The 16,873-nt window shown below is 48.6% G+C and overlaps 1 protein-coding gene across 1 annotated transcript in view; it reads left to right on the top strand.

Moving 5' to 3' along the window:
• The window catches only part of LOC308147843 (Krueppel-like factor 7), a gene marked incomplete at both ends in the record, with an annotated part of 24,573 nt that extends 14,465 nt beyond the window's left edge, over positions 1 to 10,108 (top strand). The window contains 10 exon segments of the mRNA XM_080520178.1: positions 1,247 to 1,337; positions 1,399 to 1,485; positions 1,487 to 1,540; positions 1,542 to 1,610; positions 1,613 to 1,690; positions 1,692 to 1,859; positions 1,861 to 1,990; positions 1,993 to 2,031; positions 6,474 to 6,598; positions 10,058 to 10,108. Of these exon segments, the coding sequence (XP_080376304.1) occupies positions 1,247 to 1,337; positions 1,399 to 1,485; positions 1,487 to 1,540; positions 1,542 to 1,610; positions 1,613 to 1,690; positions 1,692 to 1,859; positions 1,861 to 1,990; positions 1,993 to 2,031; positions 6,474 to 6,598; positions 10,058 to 10,108 (892 nt within the window).
• Positions 10,109 to 16,873: the final 6,765 nt, after the last annotated feature.

Genomic DNA, 16,873 nt, shown 5'->3' with positions numbered 1-16,873 from the left:
TAAACTTTAACAATGGCGCGTCCACGGACAACGGTAGTTTTTTTTGTCCAGTTCCTATGGAAACCGAGCCGAGCATTTTCTAAAAGTTGCGAATTAAGATCATATACTAATGCGGTCGACTAGCATATGGACTGGGAGTCACGCCACGCCGGAGGCAGCGTCTCTTAAAAGCGGGAGCCATTTCCAAAGAGTAGCTTTTTTTGCGAGTTTTCATCGTCGTTTGCGTAAACAAACATCCGACACGCAACGGGAGTTTTGTTGTTTTCACGTCAAATGGTGTAAACCGCCGTCAAGGAAACAACTGTGAAGACCTCTCATGAAAGAAGAAGGGGAGGGGGGCATTATCCTCACTCCTCACTGTCGATGTGGTCTTGAGAGGCTTTTTAATTTGATGTCGGCGTGCAAACACTCCAAATCCTTTTTTTTTTTTCTTTCTTTTTGTTCCTGGAAGAAAATGACTTAGAGGAGAAATCGTACTCCCTTAGCAACAGACAGCCCCCCCCCCCCACCCCTCCCTCCACCCCCACTTCCAAAACAGAAAATAAGTGTGAATATATTTTTAGAAGGTGCAAACAAGGAGAGGGGGGGGGGGTGGGGGGAGTGAGTGGTGAGATTGTAAATTGGTCTCTGATGTGTTCGGTCTGCACAACCTTATTCCTGATAATGGAACTAGCTACTCGGTCTGTCGCTGCCTATTTACACACAAATGAAGTGGCGAGCGGCGCGGCGCCCGGCGGAGCCGCCCGCCTCCATCTCGCCTGTCAAAACGGGTTAGCGGCTACAAGCGAAACGCGGGGATCAAACTGGCGCCGTCCATTCGAACATAATGGCTTCATCCTTGGACGTTGAGACCCCCCCCCCCCTCCCCCTTGCTACCACTCCTCTTAGAACCTTGCCAGAGTAGAGTAGAGTAATAGACTTCTCAGGGTGGCAGCTCGCACAAATCGGGGGATGCAGCCTTTTTTTTTTTTGCCCTCCGCGGGGAGAGGTATTTGGAGTAATGGGGATGAAGCGGACCATAACTACAGCTGAATAAATCTTCCTATCTTGGCTCGGCGGAAGGCCCGCCGCGCACACGCGGCTTGTCAACGCTCTATAAAATGTTGTTTGATACCAGTTCTGTAGATTTTAGGACTCGTCCCGCCGCCAGCCGCAGCGGTTGTAATCAATCAGTGTTTAATCAGCCGCCTTGCCGGAGTTGCCAGGTGATTCTGGCTGTCTCAGTGGCTATCTGTGCGTGTGACAGCTGGCGGGGCCGTCCCGAGTCGTCCCGCCTGGGCGCCTGGTTGAAATTGTCGAGCGGGGATTTTGAGAGATGGGACGGAGAAGCTTTGAGGGTGTGAAGTTGACCGGCTTGAATCCGGAATTGACGTGTTTCCCCTTCCGTCCCTCTTTCAGACCTGCTTGGAACTGGAGCGCTACCTGCAGACGGAGCCCAAGCGTTTGTCGGAACTCTTCGACCAGGACCTGGACGGCCTCTTGACCCCCGGCCTACCTGAAGGAGGACGGCGAGGAGGACCTGTCGGACTCCCTTCTCGCCCAGCCTGCCGAGCCACCCCGAACCCCCGAGCCCACCTCCAGTCCTCCTCTGCCCCACCGCGGAAGAATCCCCCCCCCCGCCGGCGCGGTGAGAAGAGACCTCAAATCCAAAGCACAGGGTCTGGAAAACCTGGAAGGGATGGACGGGGTCCCATCAGGCCCAGCTGAGCGCCGTGACCTCCCTGACGCCGCCGTCGTCGCCCGAACTGGGGCGCCACCTCGTGAAGCCCAACCAGACGCTGACGGCCTCGGCCGACGGGACGCTCACCCTGAAGCTGGTGGCCAAGAAGGTGGGGCTGAGCGCCGCGCGGCTGGTGGCGGGGCAACGCCCTGCCCGTCAGGATGAAGGACGAAGAAGAGGCGGCGGCGTGCGGGATCGGAGTTGGGGAGCTACCGGAGAACAAGAAGAGGATCCACCGCTGTCAGTTTAATGGCTGCCGGAAGGTGTACACCAGAGCTCCCACCTAAAGGCCCATCAGAGGACACATACAGGTAGGATGTTGTTTTTGGACGTACTTAATCGTCAATCAATTGTCCATTACGAATACACAATAGTCTCTCAAGACCCGGATTGCGAGATCCTCACTTCCCTGGATACCTTGTAATGACACTGATTGACAGTCATTGTTGTTGACAGTCCAGAATGACTTGATTCTGAAGCCAAAGGACCGCTGCACCAGATTTCTAGAATCCCTCGATAACCTTATTTGCGGTAATTGAGGGAAGTCTTCCACTTCCTGGAACATGAAGGAAATGGTACACGAGGATACAAGAAACGGGGGACACTCTCTTTGCCACGTGGGAAATCTGCTTTTCTTATCCCACTTTAAGTACCTCTGTGTGCCAAACCGGGGCAGGTCCTCCTCGTCAAGGTTCTTCTCAAGAAGTGAAGTAGGGGGGGAGGGGTTCAGGAGCTATAACTCTCCCGCTCCTCCATCTCAATCCCAAACCACTCAGACCTCTGTCAGGGAGCTGTCCTCTGACTGAGTAACTGCACAGTGATGGATGGATTGACCTGGATAGGGCGTCATTTCCCCGGTTTATTCCAGGCGCTCCCGTCCTCTACGACTTCTGCAAGTCTCAGTCGGTGTTTCTCAATCCGAGGCAGGGGACTGTCTGGGTCTTTGCAGGGCGCAGTAATGGGGCCACTTTTAAGAGCGGTGAGCCATTATTATCAGGCGTCACGACGTCTGGAATTCTCAACTTTGAGATTCGCTGTGACGCAAAAGGTCTTGATTTGGGTGATCTTGAAGTTTGAGGTAGAGGAGACGATTGGATTGCCTGTCCCGCGTGTCGTCTGATTGGTAGGCCACATGCTTCTTCCCTTCCTTTAACCCGGACGAACGGTGGCAAAGACTCTCCGTCACGCCAAAATAAAGTTCAATTGACCTAAATCGGATACTGCTTACTAATTCAGCGGTGTCAAACTTGATCTGGATCCATCCTCCGTTTGACGGTCAAACACGTCACTTGTTACCAAGCTCAGATTCACTTCCATTTCAAGGCAGTGCAAATTTAAAAAATAAAAAAATCTGCATGTTAAGTATGATGAAAACATGCCGGATGTGTGATCACACCCTCCGGCATTGAGCTGAATGTGCCTTCATTGGTTTACCCGGTGTGGCAAAGTCTGGAATCCCCCCCCCCCCCCATCTCCCCGTGACTAAACTCGACGCCACAGGAGAAATCTTTGGAAAGCAAGTGCAACTTCCTGTATCCAGAAACAGAATTCCGACAAAGCTTTACACGTGTCCCATGTATGCAGACGACGTTGAGCCATTCGGCACCAAACCCTCCTCAAGACGAGCGGTGTCATTTCAGGTGATTTCAGGTGGGGTGGGGGGGCACAAAAAGCCAAAATACACCACGGGAGTTGAGGAGAGAGTGATGTGAGGCGTAACAAAGTACACACAAAAGAGACAAAAGTCAGAAATGGGTGGGGGTGGAGCGACCCTCTTCAGAATGGAGACGGTAGTGCCCCCGGGGCCGCCCCCCCCCTTCCCCCCTCCCCATTCACCGAGTCATTATCCTGACAAGTTTAAAGATGTCATTACTCAAATCCTCTTTTTCTTAGTTGTTATTTCCATAAATTACCGACGGAGAAAAGGCGACGATTTAATCTGGAATTAGACGAGCCGAGTTGAAATGACGGTGCCCTGTAGAGCTTTTTTGTCTGAATAGCTTATGGCAGATAAGGAATGGTACAATTAGATTTTTGGGGTAAAACACCAAGACTGTGTCGGGTTATTTCTCCTCTCTCTCTCTCTCTCTCTCTCCTCTCTCTCTGTTCCTCATTTTCCTCGCTCTCTCAATCTTTCTGTTTCTCAGCACTTTCTCCTCATTAGTCTCTCACTGTGTGCTCATATATTCTCGTTTAAAAATGCCTTTTTTATTTGGTGGGCCGGGAGGATTTAACGACGTTCTGACTAAATGCAATTGCTTTGTTTGGCGCCGGAGACTTAGACCGAGGCCTTTCTTTCCGCGAAAGCAACTGCAACTCCGTCTCTGTGGAAACTCAACTTTTTGAAAATGCTCCACCTTCGTGGAAACGGAGAGAGCGCAATTTTTTTTTTTTTCCCCAAAATGCTCCGTCTCTATGGAAATGGAGGAAAACGCACATTTTTGATAGCGTTCGAACTCTGTCATCCATGGAAATGGGGAAAAACCGAACTTTTTGAAAACACGGATACGGTCGCCGTAAAAACAGGAAAATGACAACTTTTACATAAGTCCTTCTGCGTTTTTGAAAATGGGGGAAGACTCAACTTTTTGAAAATTGCTCCAAAATGCAACTTTTTGTGGACTCTGTCCCTGTGGAAATGGGGTGGAAAGCACAACTTTTTGAAAATGCTCCATAATGCAACTTTTTGTGGACTCTGTCCCTCTTGGAATTGGAAAAACGCAACTTTTTAATACAGCTCCAGCTCCGTGTCCTTAGAAATTGGGGCGCATGCAACTTTTACGAACATTTTGACCTCGTTCGTTTTCAAAACTTTTCTGAAACGGGGGGGACAAAAACGCAAATGTGAACGGGGCCTGAGTTTGCATGTTGGGATGGACGTTTACATCGCCTTTGACATCATTAATGTACCGTCTTCTGCTTTCATCCCTCCATCACTTTGAACGGGGCCTGAGTTTGCATGTTGGGATGGACGTTTACATCGCCTTTGACATCATTAATGTACCGTCTTCTGCTTTCATCCCTCCATCACTTCCTCTGCCTCTCCTGCACATCTTCACCCTTTTGTCTCCTCTCCTCCTCCTCCTCCTCCTCCTCCTCCTCTAATAGCAGTGAGCCTACAAAGTGTTCTCTTATAATGACCTCGGAGACCCCAGTGCTCCTGCCCCGGCTCCGGCTAATGGAGGGAATGTAATTAACTTCAACGCCGGCACCTGAGAGGCAGGACGAGGGCGCACGCGCCAAAAACCCCGAGTATTCGGAAGTAACAGATTACACTTAATGGGATTACAGTGACTTCAGGAAACACCCGGTTATCAGATTACAGATGAGGAATAATGTGATCGCTTATTCGATTGTGTAAAAGAAGCCCAGAGGTAGTTAATGGGATCTGGAAACAAAAAAAACAAAAAAAAACGGCCACAGATAATCCACTTAGCCTCATAATCTACGTTACATGTCTTTTTTTTTTTTTTTTATGGGCAGAGTAATCCAGAAGTAACAGAACGTAATCAGATTAGGTCTCGGAGTTCCAGTATAATCCAGTGGATTAGGCAACCGATTGCCATTTAAAGCCGCCAATCAGTCAGATTGGACGTGACGCTCAAAAAAAAACAAGCCAGAAGTAAGTGTGTGTGTGTGTGTGTGTGTGTGTGTGTGTGTGTGTGTGTGTGTGGTGTGTGTGTGTGTGTGTGTGTGTGTGTGTGTGTGTGTGTGTGTGTGTGTGTGTGTGTGTGTGTGTGTGTGTGTGTGTGTGTGTGTGTGTGTGTGTGTGTGTGTGTGTGTGTGTGTGTACCTTGCTTTTACATGCCTGTTTGTACGAGGGCATCTTGAGGGAGAGGCGAGCGGAGGAAGGGGTGGGGTGTGTGTGTGTGTGTGTGTGTGTGTGGGGGGGTCTGTTGCTAGGCAACCGGGGCAGTGTATCGTTGGAGGAGTCGGTAGCTGAGTGGTTATGTACTGCTGCAGGCTCTGCTCTCTTAGTGCCCACCCTCCTCCTCCTCCACCCCCCCCCCCCTCCACCACCAGTCCCACTTCCTCCTCCCAATCTCTCTCCGCTGCCCCTGTACCGCTCTACAATTACCGTCGCCAGGCAACTGCCTCCGCGCGGTCGGTAATTGGCCGGTGGCATGGCGGCGTGCCGCTGCCAGATCCAGCCAGCTGCACCGACTACTGCCTCCTCATGTTTCACCCCCCCCCCCCCCCCCCCCCCCCCCCCCTCCACACACACACCTCCACCACCCCCACCATACACACACAGATACACCCCCACCACCACCACCTTCCTTGCTTCCATTGCTAGGCAACACATTCAGGCATCCTACCTCCGGGGAATTTCATTGGCCAGAGCCGGATGGTTCAGAACCTGCTGCTCATATATATATATATATATATATATATATATATGTGTGTGACAAAGCCACTCAGGCGGAGGTGGTCAGTGTGTTCAGGTCAGACGGATGCAGGTGACGGTGTTCGGAGCTGGACGCAGCTGTGGCTCCCTCGCCATTATGTGACCGGCCTAATTATCCCCGCCCCCCCCCCCCCCCCCCTTCCTCCGCCGCCAGCATATCTGCCTTCAAATCCCACTTCTCCCCTCCCTCACGTCTCGTCTCGAGACCTTCGGATGTCGGATGTTGACCGAGTGTTTCGGTCTCCGACAAAACAAAACTCCCGATCAGACGGGTGCTGACGTGTGCGTGTGTTGGTGCGTGTGCGTGTGTATGTGTGTGTGTGTGTGTGTGTGTTAATCCTGCAGGTGAGAAGCCGTACAAGTGCTCGTGGGAGGGCTGCGAGTGGCGATTCGCCCGGAGCGACGAGCTGACGAGGCACTACCGCAAACACACCGGCGCCAAGCCTTTCAAGTGCAACCACTGTGACAGGGTCTGTCAAAACACACCTCTCTCTCTCTCTCTCTCTCTCTCTCGCTCTCTCTCTCGCTCTCTCTCTCCCCTTCCGTCTTCTGTCTTTGCCTTCCATTTCTTTATCCTACAAAGGTTATTTGAAGTGCTTCCACACCATTGTGTTCGGGTGTATGACACACACACACACACAGACAAGGATGCTGGGTAACACGCCCCGAATGTGTTTTGGTACTGACCCAGTTTAGAAGTGCGCTGGCAGGATTACTAATGCAAAAAACACACACACACACACACACACACAGTTCTGGTACCAGACTCTCTTCATAGACATTTCTTTAAGCCACGCATTATTGAAAACGTCGTCTGAGAGCGATGCAGTTCGCCTGCCAGGCCACAGGCTGGCGCTGTTGTTTGTTTGTAAACAAACGGCACACACATGCGCAGAGATCAATGCGCGACAAAACTTTAACAGTGGAGTCAAACGGGCTGAGAGTTTTCAAAGTTCCGTTCTATGCCGTCTCCACGGGGCGGAGCCTTTTTCCAAAAAGTTGCGTTTTCCTCCGTTTCCGTGGAGACGGGGTCGGAGTGCGTTGGAAAAGTTTTTGCTGGTGTCCGTGGAGACAGAGTGAGGGCTCTTTGAAAAAGTAGCTTATTCCCAAGTTTACACAAAGACAGAGTTGGAGGATTTTCAAAAAGTTGTATTTTCTTCCATTTACACTGAGACGGGGTGAGGAAAGTGTTTCGAAAAATATTTTCTTTCTCTCGTTTCCCCAAAGATCGAGTCAGGGCATTTTCAAAAAGTAGCTTTTTCCACATATATGGATTTGTAGCATTTTTACAAAGTACCATCATGGGAGCTGTTTTCAAAAAGTTACATTTCCACGAAGTCAGAGCCAGAAAGTTTACAAAAAAATTGCATTCCTCTCGTTTCCATGGTTATGAAGTCAAGAGTTTTTCCAAAAGTAGCATTTTTCCACGTTTACACAAAGCTGCAGTTGGAAGGTTTACGAAAAGTAGCAATTCCCATATCCACAAAGACATCGTCAGAGCATTTTTTTGTTTGTTTTTTTTTATAAAAAAGTAGCTCTTTTTCCACGTTGACATAAGGACGGCATCAGAGAGTTTTTCAAAAAGTTGCGTTTTCCTCCGTTACCACGGATTCAGAACATTTTCGAAAAGTTGCATCTTCCGCCTTTTCCACCGAGACCGAGTCGGAGCGCGCAGAAAAGTTTGACCTCGGGAGCAGTTTTCAAAAAGTGTCACTTTGAAATCTTAGCGGAAATCAGTGCGCTATGACTTTAAATGCTGGCCTTGATGTGCAAGAAGCCACTTTATTGACTTTTCTTATTAAGAATGATTAAATGATCGTTTTTTTAATGTTTTTTTTTAATTTGCTGATTAATTCAGGATATTTAGTTTTGGCGCTTTTAAAAACGTCTCCTTCTGCTCTTAACCCCGGGGTGATAAGTGTTCGTGTCGTGTCTTTAATTATGAGCCGCGGATTGTCGCCGGCCGCGGCGCCCTCGCGTCCGGCGGCCATTACTCGCCATCAGCGGCACGGCGGAGTCAGACGCGGGGAAATCTTTTACCGCTCGTTTTAATCACGCGCCGCCGTCTGCGAGCCGACACGTCTGGGATCTCCGAGCAATATCGTCTGCGACGAGGAGTACCGGGACCCCCCCCCCCCCCCCTCCCGCTACCCCCCCCCCCTCGCTGTGAAAAGGTCATTTTGACAGTGGAACATTGCAAAAAAAAAAAAATCATATTTTTTTCATCACTTGGGTTTACGGTGCCACAAAACTGTTCAAATCTGTCAAATCCAGTTTCAGCGTTCATTTATGTTTAGTTTTTTTCTTTTATTTTGGCGGGGGGTGGGTGGGGGTGGGCAGGGGCGTGTGAACTGGCATCTTGATCCTCATACGTTTTTTTTTTTTTGTCTGACTTATTTATTCATGAATTAACTGACATGTCAGGAACGTGACGCATTGTCTCTTTCATAAAGAATTTTATGAAACCGTTTTTTTTTTTTTTTTTGAAAGTGTCGCCTCTTGAATCATGCATGGGTTCATTATGAACGGACAAAAAGACCCCCCCCCCCCCCCCCCCCCCCCCCCCACCCTCCCCCGCTCAACCTAATCAGGTCTCAGCTGGACAGACTGTATTTACAGTAACCCCCCACCCACCCCCCCACCTACACCCTTGATTTTTCCACCTCCCTTATTCTTAGCCCGCCCCCCCCCCCCCCCCCCCCCCCCGATCCCTCCAGCCTAAAGCGTGCACACAAAGGCACCCCGCTGAGATGAAGGAAGAAGGGGAAACGCGGGGGGGGCAAAAAGTCAGAAGGGAAGATTGAAGGTGTGTGTGTGTGTGTGTATGTGAGGGTGGGGTGGGGGGGTTGATGGGCGGGAGGGGGGGGACCACGGAGTGCCAGCTGGTGTCGTGCCCCCGAGTCGTGACTCATACTTTGCCATCTGTCTCGACCGAGTGCACACATACACACTTTTACAGTGAGTTACACACGCACACACACACACACGCACGCACACACACACACACACACATACACACACACACACACACACACACACACGTGCAGGTCGATGTCTCCTGAGCCGCTCATTATTCTCCCACATGTGTTTCTTCATGCACTCACGGGTGCGGTGACCACACACACACACACACACACACACACACACACACACACACACACACACACACACACACACACACACACACACACACACACACACACACACAGATGATGGACCAGTAAATCTGAGTGTCAAATTCAACAGTTACAAACCTGTAAAAATGAAGGTTTTTTTTATGCTCAGGAAGGAAGGAAGGAAGGAAGGAAGGAAGGATAGAGAGAGAGAGACTGACAGATAGCAAACATCAACAAACCTATAAGTGCCCTATGACACCAAAACGTTTTGGAAAATGTTATGATACTGTTACTGTTGTCAACATGGTCAGGTAGAAGTCTACTACTATATGTCTACGTATGAGATCACTGTGTTGACGATCCCCCCGGCGGACCGAGAGGAAGGCGTTCTTCCTGCAACGGGACCAACATTTAAAAGTGTAAATTCCCAAGTGGGGGGGGAGGGGGGAATACACCTTCGACTGGCGCTTTTTATTATTATTATATAAAGAGCGATTCAGCGAATCCTGATTACAGACGAGAGGCTTCCAGTCCAAGTTTTACACCACATGTTTTGCATCCCCCCCCATGACCCCCCCCCCCCCCCGCTCTATTTATTCATGATGCAGCTGAAGTCATTAGCGGCGCTGCTGAAAAATGCTGATTACGAATTGCTCGCACGCGCGCTAATTGCGTGCGCATTAGCGGGGGCGCTCGACGGCAAACATTTAGCGCCGATCGGCAAAACAAACTTCCGCGGCAACCGTACTAACAAGCTGCTCTCTATCCTACCACCCCCTACCCATCCCCCCCCCCCCCCCCCCCCCTTGCAGGTGTTTCTCGCGGTCGGATCACTTGGCGCTGCACATGAAGAGGCACATCTGAGGATCGGGCGACGGGGGGTCAGCGGGACGCGGTCGGTGGAGTCGGAGCGACGCCACGGATGTTGGTCGAGAGACTTGGGAGGGGAGGTGGGGGTTGGGTGGGGTGATGGGGGGGGGGGGGGAAGGACGCCAGACACGGTCTTTCTGAGGTGGGGGTCGGCGAAGTTGGCCGGAGCGCGATTCCGCAAATGCCAGCGCTACAGACACTCCGGCCCACCCTTCATATGCGAATTGTTAGTTGGCAGCCATCTTCGTTTTGTCCACCCCCCCCACCCCCACCACCTCCCCCCCCCCCCCTTTCCAGCGAGACGTCGCCGCCCAACTGGACGAGTTGTACAGTCGTATTCGTGTACAAGAGTTCGAAACAATCTTCAATGGAAAATCCTGGCTCCCTGTTTTTTGTTTGTTTGTTTGTTTGTTTGTTTTTCTCGCATCTTCCGACTGGATCCATTCGTAAGTCGTCGGTTTGAAATCGGGCGCAAGATTGGATTTTGACATAAAAACGTCACGTCGCACAACTGACTCTTTGCAAACTTTTTCTTATATATTAAAAATAAAACAAAAAAAAAAAAGTAAAAAAAAAAACACAAAACAACAAAAACAAAACATGCACAAGTCGATAGCACACCGAACACAGACGAGACCACGGCGTGTCGTTTAAGAAGTGATCGGAAACGACGCAGCCACAACAAAAAACGAGTCTCAGTAGTTGCCTGATATGATCTCTTCGGCTTTTTAGCAGGGATTGGCACAAATTAGCCACTGACGTTGTCGTTCACAACACCCGTGCAGGATTCTTCCACTTTCCCACGCTTCCTTTTTTATTTTATTCTTTGTTTAGTTTTTTTACCCCCCCCCCCCGGAAACGACGACGCGGCGTTTCCCGGCGACTTCCCGCCCATCGCCGCGGAAACGGCCGGAGCGGCTCTGGTGAATGTATCCCATCGTAAGTCCCATGAAAAAACACCCCCTTTGTGTCTTTTTGTTGTTTTTCACGTTCGGAACGAAACAATCGAGTTGCTTTATTTGTTTGTTTGTTTTTCCGTTTCCGTGGTATCGAATCGGCGGACGCATTTTGTGCGCACAAATCAAAACAGGCAGCTCAGGCACACCGCAGATCGGAGGAGGGAAGCTTCTATCGGGATAATCCTTAATTTTGCCCCGATTTATTTATTTATTTATTTATTTATTTTGAAAAATACTCGCGAGTGGAGCTTTTTTTCTTTTTTTTTTTGACAAAAGGGAAGGTGGAACCGACCTGTCGTGTCAGGTTCTACCCCTTTTATGTCTATGATATCGTGGGCAGACGGCTCGGCGTCGATTAATATGGAAAGCGACCAAAAAAAACAAAAACAAATAAAAGCTCATGAGCCATCCGAGATGCAGCTATAGCGACGGGACCGAAAGACGAAAAGAAAACAAAAAAAAAACGAAGAATCGCAGTTAGAAACTGCGGCCAAGCGATGGCAGCTCTACTTGTATTCTCAGTATTGAGTGTGTGTGAAGTTGGAGAGCGTCGTTTTTGTTTTTTTGTTTGTTTGTTTGTTTGTTCCTGTCCTGCAACCAATCAAGAAGAAGAAAGAAAAGAAAACGAAGGAGCTGAAACTTTTTCTTTTTTTTTTTTACTTAAAGGAGCCGACGCGAACAAATTGCTTCAAAACTGTGAATGTTTTTTTTCTGGAAAGTTCGTTTCGTGTGTGTGTGTGTGTGTGTGTGTGTGTGTGTGTGTGTGTGTGTGTGTTGTGTGTGTGTGTGTGTGTGTGTGTGTTTGCACTCTGAATTTCTCTTGTAAACGACACTGATCACGAAAGTCTGTATAGTTGCTGTTTGTTTGTTTTGTTTTTTCTTTCCACAAATGTACACACTCATGCCGATAACGTTGCGCCACTTTAGAAATCCAGAGGCTCTCGTTTACGCAACGTTTTTCAAGTGAAGACGGAAAAGGTTTTGTCGCGTCGGTTTACGAAACAACGCCACTTGGAGCCAGCGGCGTAGAAACAGGGAAAAAAAACCAACAACTTTTTGAAAATGCTCGACTCCCATCGGCAGGGTAACGTGTAAAAAATTTTACTTTTCGAAAGCGCTCGGACTCGTCTGCCTGGAAAGAGGAAAACAAGTTTTTTTTTAAAAAGCTACGACTCGTCTCCATGGAAATGGGATGAAACACAACTTTTTGAAAATGCTCAGACTCCATCTGCATGATAACGTGGAAAAATGCTACTTTTCGAAACTGCTCTGACTCGTCTCCTTGGAAAGAGGAAAACACAACTTTGTGCAAAAGCTCTGCTCATCTCCATGGAAACGGGGAAGATGCAACTTAAAAAAAAAATTTAAACCCGGTGCGACTCAAGAGCTGTACAATCGTGCAAAAATGCAACTTTTGAAACAATTCCAATTACGCTACATGGAAATGGAGTAAATCACAACTTTTTGAACATACTCCGACTCCGTCTGCATGATAACGTGGAAAAATTTAACTTTTCGAAATGCTCTGACTCCATCTCCATTAAAACAGCTCATGTAAAGCACAACTTTTTTGGAAAAATCTCAGACTTGTCTCCAGACTTGTCTCCATTGGTCCAACTCAAGATCCATAGAATTGGGCAAATGCAACTTTTCAAAAATGCTCCGACTTCGTCTTCATGGAAGCGAGGCAGAACACAACTTTGTGAAAATGCTCTTATTCCATCTCCATGGTAACATGGGAAAACACAACTTTTGAAAATGCTTCATTTCCATGGCAATGCGGAAAACCCAACTTTTGAAAATGCTCGGATTTCGTCTCCATGGAAAAGGGGGAAAACAGGCAAAAATTCCCAGTCCGTAATCTCCTGGGACTTGGTATTTTATTTTGACAGTCACCGTGATGACAAACCAACTTGGTCGTCTGTCTACTGGAATGTCCGCCGTCTCCCGTCGTTAACCTTTATATAACGTTTTGATCTCTGCACACACGTCTGTGTGGTTTTATGAGGAAAAACAACCAACACTGCCACCTGGTGGCCCGGCATGGTAACGACATTGCTTTCTGCCTCTTCCATGTCAACTCGCGGTCATTTTCAAAAAAAAAAAAATGCTGCGGCGGCGCTTTTCACTTGAGACGCGTAAACGGGGCTTCGAATACGTTCACTTATGCACAAACACACCTGGAATCCCAACACCTGAACACAACACACACACACACACACACACACACACACACACACACACACGTACGTGTGTGTTTTTAATGCCACATTGCAAGAGTCAGAGATCCAGACTGCAGCTCTCAGCAGAGAGTGGTGGGGTGAGGTGGGGGGGGGTGGGGCGGGTGAGCATTACTATGTGTGACACCACCTCTGTTTCCACCCGGTCTGAATTCTAAATCAAACGCACCCCCTCTTTTCTACCAGCATTCTCTCGTTCGTCGCTTCCCTCCCCCCTCCCCCCCCGCCCCTTCCATTTTTCTCAGATATGATCCCTTTCAACTCCTCTCTCCCCTGTCCACCCCCCCCCACCCCACCTCTACCTCCACCCCCTCCTCTTCTCTCCTTCTGTCGTCTTTCTCCTTCTTTTTTTTTTTTTGCTTTTCTCTGTACAAAAAGTGTTTAAATTTTATCATTTGTATATTACGACGTATGGGTACGACGATGTTCTTTATTATGGGGGGGTGGGGGGATGAGAAAAGATTTATTTTTGTTACCGGTTTGTTTCATAATTCCTTTTTTAAATTGGTATTGTAATATCTCTATGCAAGGAACTGTTCGGTGAATCGTTTTTATTTAAGAATGTAATTAACGTGTAATAAATGGTAGAAGCAGTCCTGGTTTCTTTTGGCCCTTCGCACAATACGCACGGTAAATCGCACATCTTCCAATTTTCGGATTCCTTATCGAGCCTCGGTCACGGAGGAGGAGGAGGGAGGAGGAAGGAGGTGTTATTCAGTTTGTTAACAATACGGTGAAAGGGGGGCAGGAATATTAATTCACTTCGCCCCGCGCGAATTAAAGAGGCGTGGGATTTATCGCTCTTTTTGATCAAACGGGGCAGAAATGCCTTCACTTTAATTACATCGGTTACCGAGCGAGGTGACGCTGCCGCCGCCGCCGTTCTCGCCTTTTGACCACGACGCGCTGATAAAAGGGTAATCGAATAACTAATGGATAATTAGGGGGTAATTACTCCCTGGTAAATGGCCCTATGGAGTATTAATTCTCCGTGGGCCTGGCAGTGAAAAACGCCCATAAGGTTTTTTTTTTTTGGTTTCATTTATACACGCCCTAATTGAAACGGGCACCCTCATCAAGACGCTCGCATGTATCTGTCCAACTTAATGTTCTTTTATCGGTAATTACAGACGGCCTGCACATTATCTACCCAACTACACCTACTGCGTCAATCCCGCGTCGTGAAATTAGACGCGACGGAGTCATTTTTCAATAAAGGTCGCCCGTCCCGTGAGCACTTTCCGATCGTCTCGGGTTTTCCATGCGAGCTCACAGCGGCGCTAAATGGGGGGGGGGGCTAATGTGTTCCGGCCGGCGCGCGGCCGTCGGGAAAGGTTAACGCGCACATTCGCAAAACCACGCTTCTGTCGAGAAGCTGATTAGCCGCCGTCGGCTAATGGGAACAACCTTCAAGCGTCCCGGCGGTTTCCTCCGCTTAAAAGATATTGCAATTAATAATATTTTGAACCGTTCCGCGCAAATGTGACACTTTTAGTGGCGCCGTGAGAAAACTAACGGCGTCAATAAAGAAGGTAAGTACCTCGGAAGACAACAGAGCGCAGGCTCTTACGGTAATCTATGCGCGAGCTGAAATAGCTTGAAGTGACGACCAACAGAACGGTCTTACCTGCCTGCCACGCCTCAGGTTCAGGAAATAAAGTAGATATTGGACATGACTGAGGACGAGTATGATCGATACTTCTGCTCACTTTTAAGTCCGATGAGACAAGTTGGTGACTTCATTTATATTTGTGAATGTGACTCTATACTAAAAGGTGAGCCAATTGGTAGCCAATAGTACCAACTGGTAGCTAGTCGTACCGATCAGTAGCCAGTCGTACCAATCAGTAGCTAATTGGCTAACGATTGGTACCATTGGCTCACGAATGGTACCAATCGTTAGCCAATGGTATATATCGGGAGCCAAGGGTACCAATCGGTAGCTAATGGTACTAATCGTTAGCCAATGGTACCAATCAATAGCTAATGGTACCAATCGTTAGCCAATGGTACCAATCGTAAGCCAATGGTACCAATTGTTAGCCAATGGTACCAATCGTTAGCCAATGGTACCAATCAATAGCTAATGGTGCCAATCGTTAGCCAATGGTACCAATCGTAAGCCAATGGTACCAATCGTTAGCTAATGGTACCAATCGTTAGCTTATGGTACTAATCTTTAGCTAATGGTACCAATCATTAGTCAATGGTACCAATCGTAGCTTATGGTACCAATTGTTAGCTAATGGTACCAATTGTTAGCTAATGGTACCAATCGTTAGCTAATGGTACCAATCGTAGCTTATGGTACCAATCGTTAGCTAACAGTACCAATTGGTAGCCAGTGGTACATACTGTATCGGTAGCTAATGGTACCAGTTGTTAGCCAATGATCCCAATTGGTGCTACCTTTGGGAGGTTAGTGTAATTACAACCTTTTCAGGAAACAAATAGTTGGATTTGAGGAAAATTCTGCGATAGAGGCGTCATTTTCATGTGACAACGCAAAAGTTCCATCACGTTGTGGGCGTCTGTTTCCAAGACAATCGTGTTTGGAGCCACTGCAACTTTTCTGAGACTTTTGTTGCATTTTGGGGGTTCCTCTTATGCAACTTTTTGAAAAAAGGCTCTCAGGTGGAACTTTTTGACAATGCTCCGACTTGGTGCTTGAAAAGGCCTCGACCCCATCTCCATGGAAACGGTGGGAAACAAACATTTTCGCCCACTGGTGGTCCTAAATGAAAACTACATTGTTTTCGGTGCTTCTGCCGATTCCAGGCAACGTTTTCACTTGTCAATGTTGCCATGGAAACGGGGCCCGAGGCCCATTGACCTTCCGTATACTATCTGAAAGGTGGACGAATCCCAGACGTATTTAATCAGGCACGAGCGCACACTTTTACCTCCCCACTAATGGCAATTGACAGCTGGCGGATGTAACTGAATTAATGCGGACACACTGTGCAGAGAGGTGGATTTGTTCTCCGGCTTATTACGCCGGGGACCCCGAGCAGAATAATCTGAACAGCAGAAAAGCCGAATTGATAAACACCACCGTTCGAGGCATCAAATGACGACATCTGTGTAAATCTGGTAGAACAGTGGGATTACGGCGTGCGATATGGGTTAGGGTTAGGGGTTCGGGTGAGGGGTGGAGGGGTAGGGGTAGGGGTTAGGTTTAGGGTTAGGGTTTGGGTTAGGGGTAGGGTTTACACACTTCTATTCATAGTCCACGACTTGTTTTGAGGCATTTTGACCTCGTCATGAGCTTCGAGCGCCATCTGTTTCTCGTCACTACCTCCGCCTTTAATGCTCCTGAGCACTAACCGAAGTCGTCTCGCATCACGGAGCATTGGGGAGCCTCTCCCAGACCACCTGCCGGCCCCCAATAGCCTTCCCATGGGGCTGATTGAACCATTGTCCTGCCCGCTTGTTCTACCGAGAGTCTAATTCTTTGCCTCAATCACCGACCTCAAGTCCGGCCTCGTGATTGTCTCCACAGCCCTGCACCTGCCGCCGTTCCCGAGGTTGCTTTACCTCCCTTGGCGACTTCTTCTTAC

This window comes from Blennius ocellaris (genome assembly GCF_963422515.1).
Source record: "Blennius ocellaris genome assembly, chromosome: 24".
In the NCBI taxonomy this organism is placed as follows: domain Eukaryota; kingdom Metazoa; phylum Chordata; class Actinopteri; order Blenniiformes; family Blenniidae; genus Blennius; species Blennius ocellaris.
The sequence above is the reverse complement of the archived record's forward strand: the minus strand, read 5'-3'. Positions and strand labels throughout refer to the sequence as shown.